Genomic DNA, 21,320 nt, shown 5'->3' on the forward strand with positions numbered 1-21,320 from the left:
TCAGTGAGTTTTTAAATCTAAAAAAATAAATAAACGAAATGAATATTTATAAAAATAATCTATGTACAACGAAATAAAATTATCTTTTTTTTAAACTTTTTCAGTTCAGCATATGAACTGAAAGTAATTGATTGTACTACACAATAGAGATATCGTTTTATATATTTCTAACTCATAATTTTATATTTGAATCATAGTTAAAATTTTCTGATACTTAATTGAGTTTGATTTGAATTTGACTTAAATTTATAGATAAAATAAATAAATTTAGATTATAAACTCTAATAAGTAACTAATTTAACACTATAATTTTTTCGAAAATCGAAGAAAAGAAAAAGGAATATAACTTAACCACAATAATTACGTGAACTTATTTATTGCTATTAGTTACTAAGCGAACTTATTTTTTTTAAAAAATAATAATTTATTCGCTTTCTCTTTAAATAAAAGAGTAAGATTATTATAATTAAGAGTAAAATATAACTATAAATTAAAAATTTAAAAGTAACTTGTTAAGCAAATAATTTATAAATAATTTTTTAAATTAGCTAAATAATATTAACAACTTAAACAAATAACTTAAAATTTGAAAAATAACAACTTAAGTAAAACAACTTCAGTAAATAACTTAAAATTAAAAAAATTACCACTAAAGCAAACAATTTACAATTTATAAATAAAAGTTTAAAAATTTCTATTGACCACACCTAAGAAAATTATTTTCTAACTTAATGTATGAGGGACACGTCAGCAAAAAAAAAAACTCTAAATCTAAAAAATAATAACCTAAATAAAACAACCTAAGCAAATATGATACATACATAAAAGAAATATAAGAACATGAATAATACATTATAAAATTATAGGAAACCAATATCTTATAGCGTGTTTAGTGAAATTTTATCACATACAATTTATTAAATTAATTCTTTCAATTCTTTAAAAAAATTGAAAATAAACTATAAATTATTAATTATTTAAACGACACAGTATAAGACATGAATCCATCGTATAGTAAATAATAATACATATAAAACTATTAAATTACATAATATTTATTTAATTTTAAAATACATATCTCAGAAAGATATATAGTTTCTTAAAGGGGGGCCGTGACCACTACTAGCTCCCTTCTAGATCCGTCCCTGCAAGGTACCTGTTGTTCTGATTCCACGTTCTGATTCCATGTTCTTTTAGAATTGCTTGATCTTCTGAAAGCATTACTTAGAAGGCGTATACCAGAATATTAGTAAATATTGGTCGCTGAGAATCTAAATTTATTCACAAAGGATCGGACATAGTTGTCAGAACCGAACTGGTAATCGAACCGATTAAGTTACTGAATCACTAGGTTACTGGTTCAACCGGTGGTTACTGGTTAAACCGGTTGAGTCGGTTTAGTGTACAATTAAAAAATAAAAATAATCAAAAATTTAAAATTATAATTTAAAATACATATTTTCACTACTATTTTAAAAATATTAAGCTATTCTAAAATAATATGGACCAGAAACACTAAGTATTGTGTTATTTTTACTCTTTTATAAATATTTTTATTTTATTTTTATGTTACAATAACTATTATTTTTAAATTTTAATAATTTATTAATTATTATTATTGCTATTATATTATTATATACTACAAGTATTTATTAAAAAATAATACTAATACATATTATATAATTATGAAAAAATAAATGAGTTTATAATTATTGTTAAATAAAAATATAATTAATTTAGTATTAAGTGAATTTATAACTAAATTTAAAATAAATTACACAGAAGAAAAATATTTGATAGAAGATATATATATATTTGCATTAGTATCAATGAAAATCATCACAGCCATTGTCGTGCAAATCGGACAGGACCGACAAGTTCAACCAAAAAACTGGTGAACTGGACCGTATACTGGTCCGGTCTGGTGTTTGGACCTTACAATAAATCGAATCGGTAAAAATCGGTCAAATTTGGTCTGAATCGGGCTGACCGAACTGCTTGACATAGGATTCGAGTCCCTTGCCCTCAAGGAAAGAAAAGCACTCCACAATCACCAGGCCACTATGCTTCTTATTAAAATTTATGCAAATTATAATACATGTAGATATTTTTCATCAAATAATTTACTTTTATTTAATTTATTTTAATTTTAACTAAGAACTCACTTATTTTTTTATAATTATATAATATCTATTAGTATTTATTTTTTAATAAATACTTGTAGTATATAATAGTACAATAGATATAAACTAATTAATAAATTATTAAAATTTAAAAATAATAGTTATTTTAATATAAGAACAAAATAAAAATAGTTATGATAGTGTATAAATAATAAAATATTTATTGTTCATATTCCATTATTTTTTAAAATAAGTTGATATTTTTAACATGTTAGTAAAAATATTTACTTTAAATTTTAAAGTTAAACTTTTGAGTTTTTTTTTTTATTTTTTATTTACACAGGACCGGGTCAATCGGTTCAACTAGTAATCCATCAGTTGAACCAGTGACCCAGTGACCTGATCGGTTCGATCACCGATTTGGTTCTGACAACTATGATCATAGGCTGGTGGAGGTGAATAATGCTACGTTTCCAAGAGGGGAGGGGTTCGAATCACTGTTTTAACATTTTGTTAAAAATTAACCCTAACTGGTTTGGTTGAACCGAGCATTACCGAGTTTGACCGGTTTTCTCCGGTTCGCACCGGGTTTGATCGGTTCGTGTCGGTTTTCAACCTTATGCGGTCCGAGTATCGGACAGAACCGGTAGATGGTCCGGTTCACCAGTTTTCAGGTTGAACCGACCGATCCGGTCCGGTTTCTATTACACTAGGATCGGACCAACTAGTCGAACCGGTGAAACGGAGCTGGAGCCATTTACGGTGAACTATAACTGAGAAATACTTTCCGGAAATGAACTGCAGGAAGCATTATTATTATTATTCGCGTTATTGTTCTTATGATTACTTACTAAAATACTTTCCGTTACTCCATTTAGTTTCCAATTCTGACTGCTTATCTATCTCGTCTAATTTTTTACCTTCAATCCTTATTATTATTCGATGTAACCTAACGTAGAAAAATTTTCTCGGTCTTTTCGTGAGGAAAGAAAACAGTGGATCATAGTTGTCAGCAATGAACCGGTGATCGAGCACCTCATAGTGCTGGGTCATTGGGTCGTATATTCAACCCGTGAATCAGTAGTTCGTCTGATTGACTCGGTCAAATATATCTTTCAGAAGCTAATAATATTAAAACATCTTGAATTAGAATGTAAACTACATATTTCCACTAATACTTGAGGAATAGCTAGCTATTCCAGAATATTTAGAATATGCAGCAACAGTGTTTGGTTAACAAAGTTGACCGATCGTTACCGATTCACAGCAGACATCACCGATTCTACTCCGTCTACAGTCTGGAAATAGGACTGAACTGCAATTGGGTCCGATTTTAATATAACCTCACTAGATGCATGCTCAAGGGTGAAATACAGTCTTAAGTCAGATTGGATGTAAAATTACTGGATTCAACCAAACCCGCAAACCTAATGACGGGTCAACCAAAATCATGTCTCTATGTAATTTGAACCAGACTAACTCGAACTACAAACAGGAGTAATTCGAACCGAGGCTGTTCGACTTATGAGGGAGGCTAACTCGAACCTGACCAATTCGAAGTACGCAGGTCAAGTACCTAATCATTCGAAGGATAATGATGGACACGGAATTTGGAAAAACGGACACAGACTTTTATATAAATTTTGTTTTACTTTTTGTCCATAGATATTTTTTATTATTCCACTATTACCCCTTCTTATTTTTTCTATTGTTTTGACATTTTTTTTTTTTTTCAGGTACTCTCTCTTTTTTTGTAGGAATTTTTTTTGGGTTGGATAATTCTTTCCTTCATATCGTTCTTACTTCAATACCATTTTAACCTTGTATTCTATTGTTTGAGTTATAATAAAAATAATTAGTCATAAAGCTTTTAAAAGTTAAATATTATCAGAGGTAAGATTGATCTTTTAAAATGTTAAAAAGTAATTTATAAGTTGTAATTGATTTAATATAATTTTATAAAAAATTCAGTTTTTTTTTAAAAGGTTTTTAAATAAAAAAAATCGATTTTCTGAATAAATTTTTCTTTCATGTAAAACGAATTTGCTTTTAAAACTAATTTTTTATTTAAAATTAATTTGAGTTATTAACCTAAACAAATTTTTTTATTAATCTAATCATCAATTTAATTTTTTAATAAATTTATTTAAAAAATTTCCCACCGTTGCGATTCATCCCTGTAAGGATTAATATTATTAGTATCCATATTACTAATATGGTTATCATGTTTATAAATATTATTGCTATTATTTACTATATTGTTATTACTACATGGATAACTCTTATTAACCTCCATTGGCCCATCTTCATCGGTGGGGCTTTTAATTTATTTGAGTAACACGAAAGTATATGCTAACAGAAATAAAATTTAATTAAAATAAGTTAAATAGAATAAATTTAACTTCAGTGGATGTATGATTAGGGATTTTAACCAAGTAACATTAAAAACACAATGAGACCACCGTTTAATATACCACATAAAACGGCGGCCTTTTACTTGTGTGAGGCCGTCCTTTGCCGTACCTTTCACCCGCAACTGAAAATCCAATTTTTTTTTAGTGTAGGTGAGAACAAATTGAACTGCCCAACCACGATCCGTTACGAGTTCATGACCCCCCGTTTCGCAGATTTACGTGCCTATGGATTTGAAAAAGCGTGCAACATTGAGGGGGGGATAGCAGAACCCGGTGGTCATGTGCTGGAGCTCTGTGGTTTAATGAGGAGGTGACATGATTGACATAACTTGGCGGGAAGCCGCACCCAACTGCATGCTCTGTAGTCTAATTTCGCTGTAAAATACCACAATGCCCCTATAATTGGCCCGTGATATTATCCATTACTTGGATATGCCCATACACGTTGCCACTGGTATTCGCAATTACCACTTGGGGTTTCGATGGAAAAAGGGGCTGCCTGATGGAAATGGAGAACTATGTTTCAGGGATAGTATAGGTCCATCACGGGTGGACTGTCCGGCCATACTTGTATTCAACACATGTGATGCAAGACCGTATAGTGACATTCATCTAGCAGCACAAACCACTAAAAACTCAATTAACCAGGTGAATCGCCAACATACCTGTTCGTTGTTCGGGATATCCCGTGGGTGTGCAAATTTTTCCCGTGTTTGGAAGGACATGGCTGTCATTAACCGACGAAGATAACGAGAATGGCAACGCGGCTTAGTCAACAAACTTTTTCATTAGAAGGTCACTATCAGTTGTATAATCAGCGACTCTTTGTAGCCTAACATTCGAGGGTTGCCTCTACTTCCCAAAGCCATTTGTCGAGGCGTCATGTCGTCGCATCGGGAAGATGCCGATTCATACCACACAACGGCATCATCAAAAGGGGGTGAATATTCAAATTCTTCTTCACGGAGGTTAGTCTGTGGAATTTAGTATTCTTACACATTAACGTAAAGTGGATTGTGTTGACGCATGTTACAATGTCCTGTACACGGTTCTGTTGATGCATGTTAGATTGTCCTCAGTGTTGACCACGGTGCCTCCACCGCCGTCTGATGCGGTGCCTTTGAACCCCCGGTAGGCCATGACGGAGGCACATTTCGTGCTTCGCTTCACATTAGTTTTTTTTTCCTATGGACCGGTACAGAAAACTTTGTTGGTTTTATTTCGGGAATAATCCCAACATATTTTTCCGCCCCTCTATCGTTGGAAGTCCAAAAAAAATTTAAAAATTAAAAACAACTTTCCTGAAGCCCAACAAAGACAAGCTGTTTCTGGTCTACTTAACACTATTTTTTATTCTGCATGTACAGACCTAAAAGATAGTCACACAGTTGGGCCTCATAAAAAAGGGAAAATTGTTTGGCTTATACGTTGAACTGAACGTGTAACTACTAATGGCCCATGTTATGAGCATGGTAAGTGAAACAGTAAGAAGTTTTACATGCCATTAAATTTGGTTCATAGTTAAGCCCAATCGCCTGAGAGTATATACAGAATAGAGAGTTGACTAACACCTACTATTGTTTTCGCAGGCGTCCTAGAAGCACCACCAGAGGAAGGGTGACGTCCAGGTTTGAGTTGTCCAAACCACCGGTGACCATCCAACTTAGATCACGGGCTACGTCTGAATCAACGCGTTCCTGTGCCAGACGAACAAACCCCCCCCCCCCCAAATTCAAATAGGTTAGTGACATATCCTAATTCCCAGTTGTGCTTCCCCATGTGTACCTCTTTTCACTTTGAATATACTCTTGCGATTGACAACCATGTCTGTATGCAGCTTACCTCGGCAAAGCAATGTTCATGCAAGCGAAGTCACTGCCGGTACTGGATCTTCATGCGCGGCGGTTGCAAATGTAAGTATTCACATGTTGTGCCGTCATGTAACTAGTTCGTGAGTTTATTCAACCTACTGAATGAGCTTGTCTGAAATTTTTGTGTACCTAAATTGTTCTCGTAACAGGACTGCAACCCAATTGCACTCAGTGTTGTCACCAGCGTGTCCGGGTTGAATAAAGAAATTCGACGATTGACGGAATGCATTAGCCAGCATAATGCAGTTATGGCAGATTTCAAAAAGGCATTGACCTTGTTGGCAGAAATGCAGAAAACGCACCATGAGTGGGATCGGGGAAACGGAATGAGGTGCTCGTGTGAGAATGCCATCCGGTCAAAGCGGCGGCTACAAATGGAGGGTATTGCAAACGATGAGGCTCACGCTCAGGAGAGGGCCCTTCGCAACATGATGACCCGACGTATGCCCCGTCGTTGGATGTAAAGTTCAGCATGGACCATATGCCTTTCAGATCGAAGAGGTCAAAGAGAGCCCAACGTAATCCACGAAATGGTCAAGAAAAGACACAACGAAAGAAGCCCCCTAAGTTGGTAATAGCCTAAAACCGTAAATCATTAATTACTTCATTAACCTCACTGTATTGTTCACCATGACTGTTGTTGCGGAGAATGCTTATCCTACCAGGTCGATCTGTCTAGTGAACGCGGTCGGGAGATTCGACGGCGTCGACGTCAACGCAGCAAGTCACCACGATGCACTACCTCCCTTCAGAGGCACTATAATTATCTTGCCCCGGTTGGTAGCGACGGAGTGGTCCATGAGTCAGATCTGTTATTGATGACTACCGAGAAGATCCCAAAGGTAAGGTCCCGTTTTTGGTTTACTCAGCATATGCCGCCGCTAGGCACCCGAGAATAGATTGTTTGTGATATTTTGTTGTATACAAGCAGACTTTCAATCTGTCCTTCGTACCAACCCAGAGCATGGATCTCGCCGAGGTTGAGCTCGCTGTTGCCGCGTACATCTTTAGTAAAGATCTTCCGAAAATGTATATTTCTGGTCTGGTGTACTTATGTCTAATGTCATTTTCATTGATGTTATATTCTGGATAGTGTACGATGCGTCTCGAGAAGCATTTTATTGATAATAGTTTGTCTATGAATTAGTTACCTTACGGTGGGTTTACGTAGATTGGTACATGTTTCTCAATTACTCATGTCGACTTTAGAGTTGCAGGAAAAATCATATAACTATCACATTCGGTGGTCCCAATAATATACTTCCTTGAACGTAGCCCATTAATATGTGTGCATAGGCTGGACAAATGTATTCACTTTGTAGAAGCATTATATAACCATATGGTGTGAAAGGTGATTAGGTCACATAAAATTTAACTAGAGCAATAAGGAATATACGAATGCCTGAAGGAGCTGTCACGTGGCAAACTCTAATTTACTGTTAGTATTTTTGATAATTACGGAGATGTTCATGTTTCGTGTTTAGGCCTCTAATTAAATTGTTGTTAACAGATACATATCGTTGGAAACATTATTCGATTAACTCATTAATGCTAATCCTTACCTAGTAACGCATTAGAATCTTTTTTTAAGGCAACAGCAACGTAAATCTCTGCCTGCTATTTACTTATTTTTATTTTCTAATTATTGAAATGCGGTTCATGTAAATTTTCATGACCTGATTATGACTGTTGTCTCCAGTGAAGTTCTGGCTGACGTCGGTCACTGCATTGCGGACAGAACTGCATTACTAACGCTTGGCCCAAATGAAAGAGTCATGGATGATGTGAGTGTTGTGTATTTATTGATACCATTATTCCTCATTTGTCCAAGCTCATTCGGCCTTGGTTTCCAAATCGAACAACATTAATCTTAGTTTTGAATTTCCAGGTTATTACTGTCGTGGCAACGATGTTGTCGAAGACGTCCAGTAGTCACCAGTGGTTCATGCTGACAATGATCATGGTGAGTGACCACTTTGGTAGGGGCGAGTCCATCTGAACTCTAGTTATTTCATATTAACATCTACTCTAAGATTACATGATTCAGACATGTTTGTCATAACCGTATAGGTGACTGCCATGTTATACTGCAGCAAGATGCCATACAAGGGACACGTCTAACACAGGCTAACTTGGACGCCGTCGTATGCAAGCATATGAGGTGCAAGGTTGACAAGGTTACTGAGGTTTGTATAGGTTTTCCTTCTGTGTTAGAAAATCTGAATGATGAAGCGATAAGTCCCTACAACTGATCGACCTTCGTGCCCGAGTTGGGCCTTGCAGATTTTCCAACCGATGTGGACGGACGAATATTGGTATTTGATGGTGGTGGACGTACGACGGAAGAAGCTGATGTACTTCGACTCGTTCAAGTGTTCAACAGAAACGGAGTGTAGAAAAAATGCGATGACGCAAGTGGTAAGTTTAGTCATGTTCGACACGCCTAATTTATGGTATTCACATGTACCTCGTGACGAAACTTTTATTCATATTTGCAGTGAACATATATGCAATTTTGAATTTTCGGTGCAGTTAAATTTTTGCCTCGTTACATTTGTATTCTATTGTCACCCACATTAATGAAATATGTACTGTCTTTCAACATCCAATAAGTTGTTTGCATGTTATTCGAATAAAAGCTATCCTAGTTCTTAACTACGTACCAAATTATACATGGGACAGGTCTTGTTACCATTATTACGAGGAGACGATACTATCATGCATAATCTTGTCGGGTAGTATGTGTTGGTAAAGTATTCAATGACAAATGTGCATTTTTGATACAAGTGAAAATTTGCAGCATTAATAAATAGCGTCCCACTTGAGTACCTCACCATCTCTGGGGTGGACGGAAGTTTGTAGTTTACTATCCTGTGAAAAAAGTCTATTCATTAGCTTGCCATGCCCACTTAGGGTTTGTCTACGTTTCAATAATTTCTGGAAATGCTTTTGACTGATACGTTTCTTTAATCAGGCACTGCACTTGGAGTCGCTGACTATTGGACCCAAGTGGCTGTCCAAGTGCACAGCTGAACGACCTCGATTTTCTTCGTATGACTTTGAAGAGCCTGTCGTGCCTCAGCAGCATCGGCTATCGTGAGTTGTCACTCAAACTACAACACCCTATTCATCTCGTCTTCATGTTTTCTTTTAATAATTGGTTAATACTGTGCGTTGATAGTACCTTTAAACTGTCTATCTTCATGTGTGAAACAATAATTGACTTTGTGCGTGACATGTAACAGGATGGATTGTGGTGTCTGGGTCTTACAATTGATGATTAGGGGCGCTCTGTGGGCTATACACAATGTTACAATACTCAATTCATACACACATATGACTTTACTGTCATTTTTCTGATAGTGATAAATCACTTATAGAACTGGAATGTGTATCCAAGAATTTATAAGTTGAGGTTGAATGACTTGCAGGCAGTGAACGATCTTACTCAGATGCGAATAGCCCTTGACCTTGTCTTGAGGTCACACAATGCTAAGGCCATCGACGTCGTGGAAAAGGCGATGTGTTACTGGAGAAAGAAGGCTGGGTCTTCACGACATGGACGTGAGTGATACAGTTAGGTTGGGAAAGACATGTTACGCTGATTTTGGTTCCACTTTTGGAGAAAATTTTTTAGTGACTGCTTCGCGTATGGCATTGTCGACTTAGTGATGGACAAGATGGAGGTAGATGCTGACTTGCGCATCAGCTTTGTTAATTTTAATTTTGACCAATAGTCTAGTGCCGCAGTAACCCGCGAGGGACTACGTGGACAATTGAACTTGATTACACGTAGAGCAGTATCCAACCTGGATGCCGGTAACAAGTCGGCCGGCCTGAAACCAGTATCCAGGTTGGAAACTGTACGCCATTTTAACCATAGTAGGATTGTCATGCTGTATTAGAGAATTGGTTTATACGAATCATTTTTTGGACCACCTTGCACAATATCCCTGGATGAAGAGACGTTGGGGTTTCTCAATAGAAAGGTGATGCATGTATATTTTTTTTGAAAATACTGTAGCTGTTCTTAGGTCTAACATGTATACTACGCTTTTGTTGCAAGTGAAGTAACCTGTAAATACCAACAAATGGTGTAATCTTTCGATACACCTCTTGCGCATCAATTGTGGTTGCTTTAGCTGCCATCATTCATATCCTTTAATTATGACTAAAAATGAGTTGATGTTAACATGATTTATGATTGAGATTTTTTTTCTCAAAATGGATTATAACAGAAAGAATGTTCTTCGGATCACATTATTCAAAATTACGGTTACACAAAAATTACTAAAGGAAACATGAATTTATAGCATTCAAATATATAATATTTTTACACTTTCTTAACCTATAATCACTTTTGAAAAGAATTAACGTTATGTTTTGAGAATCAGTACCCTTTTGTGATAATTTGTTAAAACTCTCCTTTAGAACTCTTTATGGTATTTAACTATATCTTTTTAATAAAAATTACATTGTCAAAATTAATAATAATAAATAAAAAATATACAATTTAAGAATACATAGTAAAAAATTTACAAAGTCATTTACAAAAATAAAGAGATACAGAAAATACGTATTAATAAAAGTAATTAAAAAAAATCATGAACAACGAAGACTAAAAATTCTATTAAAAAAATACGATGACATAGATAAGTGAACATACAATAATTCTAAACAAAAATATTCATGCTATTAATAAAAAAAATATAAAAAAATAGTGACAATAAACCTGCCAATTATAAAATCTTTCACCATTCCTCTATCTTAACAATCAACCTGCCAATATCTACAACGAAAAGGCTAGCCACAATTCATCATCATTTACATCATCTTATAGTTAAACTTTTAAGTATAACATTCATATAAGTTTAAATTAACACAACCCAACCGTATACAACATTTCATATAGGGATGCCAACGGGTCCCCATGGGGGCGGGGACATGCCCCCCGCCCCCCGTCCCTCGCCTCCAAAACCTGTCCCCGTCCCCGCCCCGTCCCCGCTACGGGTAACGGGGACCCCGTATCCGCCGGGGACCGGGGTCTCCGCGGATATCCGCGGAGTTCTGTAAAAAATAATAAAAATCAAGAAAAATAAAAAAAATTGAAAAAAATAGAAAATAAAGATAATCCCAAATTACATTCAAAATCAGCCAAACATAATAACATATACATAATCCATAAACAACCAAACATAATTTATCACATCATAGAAACATAATTTTCAGTAATTCTTAAGCCTTCTTCATCTTGTAATAGTTGTAATGGTAGTGATGTGGATTCTGATTTACTTGAATCCTACATACATAAATTACAGAAATCACAAACATAAGTCATGCAAATCAGAAGCGGAATAAAAAAACATAAATCATAATTAACCTAAATCAAAGAAATTAGAACACAATCACATAAATTATGTAAATCATAATCAAAATAAAAAATTGTAACATAAACACATAAAATTATATAAATCACAGAATTAACAAAGCATCACATAAATCATAAAAATCAAAATTAGAATAAAAAACATAAATTATAGTTAACCTAACTCATAATCAGAATAAAAAACATAAATTTCTGATGCTTCAAATCACAAACTAAAAATCACAAACTAAAAATTTCTGATGCTTCAGAACAAAATCAGAATCACAAATACTTCAAATCAAAGTAAAAAAAGAAATTCAGAGTTCATAGAAGCTACCTATCAGAAGAAAGAAAAGAGGGTCGGATATCGGTGAAGATCGGCGATGGCTGAGAAGCGACGTAGAGGCTCGAACACTCCAACGGCGAAGACGACGAAGAATGAGAAGTGGCGCAGAGGCTTGGACGCTCTAACGGCGACGACTCACTGATGTTGTGACGTCGAGACTGAGAGGAGAGGATCTGAGCGTTGTTGGTGAGGGGCTCAGCGGTAGGAGGTGGCGGTGGCGGTCGGCGGTGATGAATTCATGAGAGGAAACGGTTTGAGAGAGATAGAGTCGAAGAGAGGACAGAAGAGAGGAGCGTAACGCAGTGTGAATGACGGCTAGGGTTCTTCAACTCTCATATTTTATATATATATAATAGGGGCGTTTTAGTATTTTCACATAAATGGGGATTAAACGGATCCCCACGGGGCGGGTACCACTATCCCCGCCCCCGCCCCATATAATAAACGGGTCCCCGTCCCCCGTCCCCGTGGGTTCAAAAAGTCCCCCATATCTGCCCCTGGCGGGTAAATCCCTGCGGATACCCGCCCCGCCGGGGTTTTTTGCCATCCCTAATTTCATAAGAAGGGCGCCACAGAAGACTCATATTGACAATGAGAGCACTAAAAGAATAACAACCTCCATTACAGTGCATAAAATATATGTCCAAGTATACAACGCCACACGATGAACCGACGCCTAACGCACGTTGTCCCTTGGAGGGTCAACCATTCCTTTGCTACCTAAGAATTTATTAGGATTATGGTGGGAGACAAGCACCTCGTCGCAACCTGCGTCGTTTAACCTGCCTCCATTCTACGTAGTCCCCTGTAAACTACTGCTAATGGTGTTTTGAAATTCAATGTGCTGTCCTGTTGGGGGACGATGCCCTGCCCATTGCTTTCTGAAATGAGCGATAACATTGATAGTATATGTTGTCCGTTAAAGCGGTACAACAAGATTTGTGTTAGTACTCAATGAAGAAACTTACGGAAGATGCATACCTCAAGCAACCACTGCTTGGAAGGCATCGAAACTAGGAATTTTAAATTCCGTCGGGTTTAAAATGGGAGCTTGTTCGGGTGAGGTCACCATTGCGGGTGCTTGGGTAGGAAGGGCCCCATGGTGTGTGGAGTAGCTTGGAGCGGCAAAGAATTGTTGTATGTGCTGGCCCCCAAGGAAAAAGTTGCCACCACCGCCCCGTGGGTTCATCTGGGGTAGGTACGACTGGGTTGCGCTTGCTTCGGCAGGACTTGGTATGTAGGAGCCCGAACCTCTAGGAATACCCGGTCCAGAGTAGCCTTCTGCAGCCTGCAAACCAAATGAACAAATTATGCTTAACAAAGGGAATTCGAAGAATAAATTATATTTGGAGTTGCAATAACCAATTGAAAAAATATAAGCAAAGTTCTATGTGAAACCGTACCCCTCCGAATACATAATGACTATGTATATGCCACATGTACAGTACAAACTATATTGAAGATGCCTGTAAAAACCTTCTGCCTGAAAGTGTTACATTAATTACCCCTAAAGTTAATACACACAAGAGACATCACTCAATCTTCGATACAGCCGGACCAGAAAATTATAACTCCTCCTTCAACAGTAATCACGGAATAAGATCATGACAAAAAAGTTAAAAAATTGTTGTCTTAACCATAAAAGGTACATCCGTGGAAGAAAATTGGATGAAACTACTCAATCACCCTTAATAAAGACGGCATTTTAGGATGTCAAAACACACACTGGTTTTAAATCCCATCAAACGGAAATACCACTTCATCCGAATCTGATAATTTAATTTACGTATACACCCAGAAACTAAAAAACTCATAATTGATTTCCCAAAGGAACATTATAAGAAAACACGAAGAACTCATGAAAACCATACATGGTAAATGCCCAGCTAATTCACTAATTTTCCCCTATTATAGTTCCACGAACATGGGATCCTTTGTACACACAGAAAGGAATGACAGATGGATACTCTGCTGATTGTGATACGCTGACTCTCTATTACGGAACTTATATTTGGGATGGGATGAGACACTAGGTAGTAACACATATCGTACAGACAGAATAACTACTTACTATAAACTAAAGTAAACTCTTTCATTGTGTGTGAAAGCATTGTTAATTTCACTAAACGATCACCATGTCACAATCCATAGCTAAGTCACATGTAAAAAATAACCGAAATTAGGAAATATACCTTGGAAGAAGTAGTTTCTCTAGGATACGCACTGAGCTCTCTCGAGGATGAATGCCCGACCGTGGCTGATATCCCCTCTGGGTCACCGACTTGGCTCATCTCCCTTTCGGACAAGCACGTCCTCTTAGTGTGACCTGGAAGCCCACAAGAAGTGCAGCAACGCCTCTTCCGACCAACCTCGATCTGTGTGGAGGATCACGTTTCCCTGCGGCGCTTAGGAGCCCCCTTTATCTTTGCTACCGAAGGTTCCTTCACAACATCCTATTGCCTCATGTCAGCCTCACGGTGTACCGTGTTTCCTCTTCGCACCTGAAGTCGTTGTGCCAAAGAGGATATTGCATCCCTAGCTACCGCGAAGTTAGCTGCATCATTGGAAGCCAGTTTGGCAACAACCGTCATTGCACTACACAACGCGCCATACCGTAGTAATCGACTGCCCTGCCTCGCTGTCTCTTCTGTTGATGATGCCGTCCATTCTTTGGCATCAATACACCACCGCCTCAGTATCAAACCTGGTGGGATTTCTTCCAAACCCTCATATTTCATCACGCAAAATATGTGGCAGCAAGGAATACCTTCGCTGTTCCACATCATAGAATCACATTCAATCTTCGGCTCACTCGGATCATAAAGCACCTTGCGGATCCTACGACGGTTCCCTATGCTTGAGAACTTGTAGACGGATGTCGTGCTTATGCTGTCTTTCTCCAAAAACAATAAACTTCCAACCCCTTTTATTTGTTTTCTAACCTCCTTGAAGACTGCCCTGGTGTATAACTTCGAGGCAAACAACTCTATCTTATCAAGACCGGTCGTCAGTACGGGCGTGTAATACGACGAATAAAATTGGGCCGTGACCTCATTGTTGCGATAATCTTTAACCACCCTGTCCAAGCTGTGAACCAATTCCAAAAGGCTATTTGTCGACTTAAGAAACCCTTTGATGAATGCATTTATTCCCTCACACCTCGAAGTTGTCCTATACCCTGCACAAAAAGTTCCTCGTAGATATGCTGTTGCCCAACTCTCTCTTAAATCATAGGTGCCTTTAACCCAGCTGTTGTTCATTAACCCTAGACTTTCTACAGCCGTTCTTCAATACTCCTCAAACTCCGCAACATCGAAGTTTGCGTAAACTGCCTTCTTGAACACCTTTCGAAATTCAGGTTCTTTTACCCTAAGGACACAGTTTTTCTCCAGGTGCCACCCACAGAGGCGATGCCTGGCTGAAGGCAGCACATCCGCAATGGCTGCTCGCATTGCTTTATCCCCGTCGGTGACCACAACGGCAGGCTTCTTATTATCCATGACATCTAGAATATTCAACAACACCCACCTATATGTATGGACCTCCTCATCCTCCAGCAACGCAAAACCGAAAATTGCGGTTTGCCTGTGATAATTTGATCCAGAGAAGACTACTAGAGGCTTCTTGTACTTGTTGGACCGGTATGTTGCATCAAATGCAAGCACGTCACCAAACAGACGATAATCTACCATCATCTGCCCATCAGCCCAGAATAGGCTTCCAAGTCTGTCTTCTGCTGTTTTGGTATATCTGGCGACCGTCATCATGTCAGCGTTGGCTTTGCCTTTCAAATAACTTATCGTTGCTGCCGCGTCTCCGTCGTTTATTTGTGCTATTCTTTGGCTGTGAACATAATTGTAGAGATCCCTCTTCGTAAAACGAAGCATCCCATAACCCCCTGACTGCCCGGCCATGTAAGCCATAATTTTCGAAGTGGCAATCCCGAACTTTTTAAGACTATCCACTTGAGCCTTATCACTCTCACTTAGTCTCCGATGACTTGGAAGAAGATGAGTAAACATGGTGGTAGCAAGAGGGTGGTTATGGTTGTCGTCTATCCTCCTGACTTTCCAAACCTGGTTTTGCAAATCATAGTAGATTTTCAACTTTGCTAAACAACCTGTGCGACTCTCCAGCCTCTCATCCCATACTTTTCTGGACGATCGTAGTGTTTCTCATGCCTTGTACCTTGACGGTGACAAAAAAAGTCTCGTCTGACCAAAACACCATTTATTCGAGCCACGTTACCCTTCCTTACACCAAACCCCCTTAGGGGGGCAAACTGTTTGTATGCCGCATATGAATCTTCCTCGGTAGTGAACACCTTGTCTAAGAAATCCTCTGTCGACTTAAAACAAGGAGCATCACCCAGACATGTCTTCGAATCTGAACTGATGCCACTCGCGTGGGGGTCATCACCCATCTCAGCCGCATCGGAGTCGTTGTCGATGGGGTCGTCCTCATCATCCCCACTCGAGGAGGACACTTCGAAGTACTCTTCTTCACTAACCCAATCTGAATCATCATATCCACCACTGAAGTCGAAGCTCAAATCCATCCTCAATAACAAAGGAAGTCAATCACCTGGAAAATGTTTAGTCGGCGAAAAAGTAACCATTAGCACGGATGTGACTTAATTAACATCTCGCAACGAATTAAGAAGTTATAAGAGACTTAGCATTTGTACATAGGTAAACCAAACTTTAACTAAAGCAGTTGATCCTCACCCTACAATCTTGCTTTCTCGACCTAATGCAATCACTAGTCCTAAACGGGAGAGATGCCGGAATAACTTTAGCGCGAATGTACAGTAACAAGCAGCAGCAATTCCAATAAATAAACACAAATCAGGTCTACCTATTAAACAGTACTGCATATTTAACGCACATTATGTAACCGGTGAACTCTTGAAGAAAGCAACAAGTGCAACAAACTTACATGTAGTCGTATCCAATCTTAGATCAGAGTGTGGCGACCGTGAACAAGATTTTGATGTTTGAGTGTTCCCTCAATTCTTGCTATCTTTCCAAACTCTTCGACCTAAATGAATGGTTCATGTGATCAATTCAGCTGAAATCCAAACATTAAAAAAAATAAAACACAGAACCACAACAATAACTGACGTAGTTGATAATTCCATAAAAGGGTAAAGTCAACTATTTTGCACTCTCATTCTTGAGAGACTCATCAGTTGTGCCATTGGGGGAAACACTCTGTAACCACCCTTTTCACCTGACATGTTTGCAAGATCCCAGACACTCACAAATTATTACAAGGGGTCTTCCGACACCGCAGCTATTTCAGCCATTCAAAAAGGATACGACAACTTTCATTAGTCCAACTAGCATTAGTCTTGTTACCGAACGAGATGCTTCCAAAAAACCACTTCTACTTTCTGCGGTGAAACTAGAAAAAAAATTGGATCTTCTGAATAGCACATTTTACAATAAGTCAAGCAGGCAGCAACAGTTTGATAAACAACACAAACTCGAAAAATTGCATTGCCCATGCGTCATACACAACAGACACGAATTCCATGGCAAAGAATTAAAAAGGAATGTGTAATCCATGCTAAAAATTAGTGCTGCTGCAATTCCCATCCGCCCAGAATTGAAGTTCTCACAGTTCATATTTAATCATATACTTGATAGCATGCTTATTAATCTTATTAGGTACATGACTATAAATCATGTATTCCATAACAACGACTATATACGCTATGGGAGAAATACTTGAACGTTAAACATAATTGAAGAAAGAGGGATAACAAATCTAAGCCACACTTAGCAATTGTAAAAAATCTAAAAAATCTTAAATACATCATTTAAATTCTCTTTGATTTCCATGGTATTTAAGATATAACAATCCCACCCAAGCACACTAATATAAAGTAAACTACAACTAACGTGAGAAAGGATTCTAATTCCTTGAAAATGCATAACTTCACTAGCACCTTCACGGCTTCACCTTTAACCAAATATTAATTTACTCTCAATTAAATACCATCTGTAAATAAACTTGCAAATGAAAATTGGTTAAAATTGGTTAAACAAGATTGCAGTTCAAGTGTCGGATGAAAAATTATTCAACCATACAAGATACATACCAAAATCAACCACGGGTAAAAAATATAGTTTGAAATACAAAATAAAAATTCAGGATGAGCTAAACAACATATTTTTGTAGATTATATATATTGACTGATTTCCGTAACTAACTTAGTATGTAAATACCACTTCTAAAAACGTTTTGCCAAATAAGTTAATGTCACCATGAGTCTATTACTACCAGCTAACCATGGCTTAAGGTTTAGTCGAGAGAAGTAGGCATTCTAGTGATACAATTTCAAATGTTCAACGAAATTCAGAACAAAATTCTCATTGGAGGTGTTGTAAAGACAAAAGTAAAGTTGACAACTACAGAGAAGGATAAAGCAGCTACTCATACTCTTATGCCAGTTTCAAAACCAGAAACTTTGAAAGGGAAATTCAGTTTAAATTTATAGATTCAATTCAACTCTATTTACCCAATGCTCTACACCTCTAAAGCAAGACACAATTTCGAATACCACGAATTCGAACAGAGCAAAAACAATGACATTCATACCTGCGACGAGGACCAAACCAGAACAACAGCAACTTCCGAATGCGCCTGCAGCGGGAGTGTCGACTGCCACACGAAGCCAATGCGGGCTACGAGATGAATCCGTTCAAAAATTTCACCGGCTTATAATTCAATCAATACGGATGGGGAGGAGGGACCAAGAAAGAAGTCGCCAACAGCTTTAATGCATGTGGGGAGGCAAGACGGGAGGTGAGGTTCGGAATCACCACGAAGCAGGAGAAGGAGCTTCTTCAAGGCATTGGCAAGCGCAGTCCAAGGAGAATGAAATGACATGCGTGTTAGCGAGATGTCGCAGTCATTGTGAAGAGGCACAAATGGTCATCGCTGAACACGAGCAACAGACTGATCGACTCCGAGTAGGCGCGGCATGGGTGACCTCAAGAAGACAGTACCTGAGGATTCCGATTGTGGCCACGGTTGAAGATCCAGGTGCCTGATTTTGCCTCCATGCAACAAACGATGTAAAGCTTCAGAGATAGCGCTGGAAGGGCGAGGAAGGGAGGTTTGGGGCTGTTAGGGAAGGGCAGGTCTCTGCGTGGGTACTGGGTAGTGCTTCGGGTCGGGCAGGGTTCTATTTGTGTGCGCTGGGTCAATTCTTTGGCCTAACGCCATGTCCAAAAAACACAAACAAACAAAAAAACCTTGGCTTTCTGGCTCAGCCACCCCTAACGTATGGCTCAGCAACCCCTAACGTAAAGCAGGAGACAATCCCTGCAACAAATCAGCCAGGTGTCCATCTCATACTCATTAAAAGGGAATATCTGTAAATCTGTATCAAATAACATCTGTATCATAGATTGACCCCTCTATTTATAGATGCATATGATGACATTTTTCAAACTACAATAAATGAAGTCATCCTTGATAAACCAAGCAACATTGGAAATGGGCATCCACATAAGATCTTATCACAACAAGTAGAACAAATGTCTCCCCACTACCTTGAATTTGAAATTAAAGAAAATAAAAAAATGTGAAAAAAATTAATTAGAGGGTCCATATCTAATTACTAGTTTTCTCAAAAATAAAAAAATTGGATTCTTTTTTTAATTATTTTAATGTTGGCTAATGATACTCCCACGTAAAGTGGGAATAAGGAATCCGTGGGGGATTTTTTCAATAATAAAATAAAAAAAAATTTATATTTCTCCAAATATGATTTTTGGACTTTAATTCCAAAAATACGATTTTTTTTTTTTTAGCATTTAAGCAAGTTCACCGGATTCCGGCAAATTCTATAAAAATTGGCAAGTTCGCCGGACCCCGACGAACTCTATAAAAATTAGCAAGTTCGCCTAACTTTTCGGCCAACTCTATAAATTTTATAGAGTTCGCCTAACCCCGGCGAACTCCACTCAAGTTTTTTGAAAAACGCACTTTTAATTCATATCATTGTCTAGAAAATAGTATATAGATCTACAAACAGTATATAGAAATACACAAAAATACACCAACAACAAGCATGACTTCTTCAAAGATTTTTTTAATTATAAATTAAAAAAATAAGTCATATTTAACAATGACAATCATTGTTATCGGCTCTAAAAATACATAGGTACATTGGAATAAGCCATATTTAACAAGAATTTTTTTAATTATAAATTAAAAAAATAACTATTTTCCAAAAATAACAAGGATGGTTATCTTGTGTACTTTTGTGTACTCTTATGTACTCTGGAAACGATGATAATGGTTACCGTTGTTAACTTTCCAATCTGATATATTTGAAGTGGATTATTTTTGGGAAATAGTTATTTTTTAAATTTATAATTAAATTTTTTTTGGTTAAATATGGCTCATTTTTTTAATTTATAATTAAAAAAATTCTTGAAGAAGTCATGCTTGTTGTCTGTGTATTTTTGTGTATTCTTATATACTGTTTGTAGATCTATATACTATTTTCTAGACAATGATATGGATTAAAAATGCGTTTTTCAAAAAATTTGAGTGGAATTCGCTGGGGTTAGACGAACCAGGGTTAGGCAAACTTGCCAATTTTTACAGAGTTCGCCGAGGCTCCGGCGAACGTGCTTAAATACCAAAAAAAAAATCGTATTTTAAGAATTAAAGTCCAAAAATTATGTTTAAAAAAAATATGAATTTATTTTATTATTAAAAAAATCCAGAATCCATGGCTTTACAAATATATTAAAAATTAAAATACGTACTTTTGCCAGCAAATAATTATAAAAAAATAATTTTCACTATTTATATTGGATAGTGTCTACTAAACAAGTAAACAAAAGCGTTCTCTTGCTTCCGGACGTACACAGTACTCCTCCCGGCGCCGCCTAAACCCGTGTAGCGTCCTTTCTCTGCGAACACAATGCCACACGCGTCCTGCTGCCAAGTGTCATTGCACGCCATTGGTGATGCCGTACGTCACCGCGAAGCACGACGGAACAGCCAGTAAAAAAGAAGGACACCGTGCCTAGTCACATCCAAACTCCATGCTTTATCCGTGTCGTTGTTCATCTTTTTCTTGGTTTTGGATATTTTTTATTAGTTTTTTATGTTTTTTCTTAAGTTTTGGATTTTTTATATTTTGAATATTTGTACTTTTTTAAATTTGGATAA

General features: G+C 37.3%; 2 protein-coding genes and 1 pseudogene across 2 annotated transcripts in view; 1 reads left to right on the forward strand and 2 right to left on the reverse strand.

Moving 5' to 3' along the window:
• The window catches only part of LOC107621807 (UDP-glycosyltransferase 83A1-like), a 61,870-nt gene that overhangs the window by 14,878 nt on the left and 25,672 nt on the right, over window positions 1-21,320 (reverse strand). The window lies entirely within an intron of this gene.
• On the forward strand, window positions 6,881-8,529 carry LOC110268197 (uncharacterized). Its single transcript, XM_088496761.1, has 6 exons — window positions 6,881-6,979; window positions 7,074-7,250; window positions 7,340-7,437; window positions 8,108-8,192; window positions 8,297-8,371; window positions 8,479-8,529. The coding sequence occupies exons 1-6, from the start codon at window positions 6,881-6,883 to the stop codon at window positions 8,527-8,529; spliced, it is 585 nt and encodes a 194-aa protein (XP_088352887.1).
• Window positions 11,313-16,677, reverse strand: LOC110267737 (protein FAR1-RELATED SEQUENCE 5-like; annotated as a pseudogene).

The sequence above is a fragment of the Arachis ipaensis genome, chromosome B10 (genome assembly GCF_059453495.1).
Source record: "Arachis ipaensis isolate K30076 ecotype BB chromosome B10, ASM5945349v1, whole genome shotgun sequence".
Taxonomy (NCBI): Eukaryota; Viridiplantae; Streptophyta; class Magnoliopsida; order Fabales; family Fabaceae; genus Arachis; species Arachis ipaensis.

What these genes read in the sequence shown, in the direction of transcription:
- LOC110268197 (XM_088496761.1), top strand. Translation starts at nt 6,881, where the DNA reads ATGGACCATATGCCTTTCAGATCGAAGAGGTCAAAGAGAGCCCAACGT. An exon ending in CTACCGAGAAGATCCCAAAG is followed by an intron (nt 7,251 to 7,339) that starts GTAAGGTCCCGT and finishes GTATACAAGCAG; the next exon opens with ACTTTCAATCTGTCCTTCGT. An exon ending in ATGAAAGAGTCATGGATGAT is followed by an intron (nt 8,193 to 8,296) that starts GTGAGTGTTGTG and finishes TTGAATTTCCAG; the next exon opens with GTTATTACTGTCGTGGCAAC.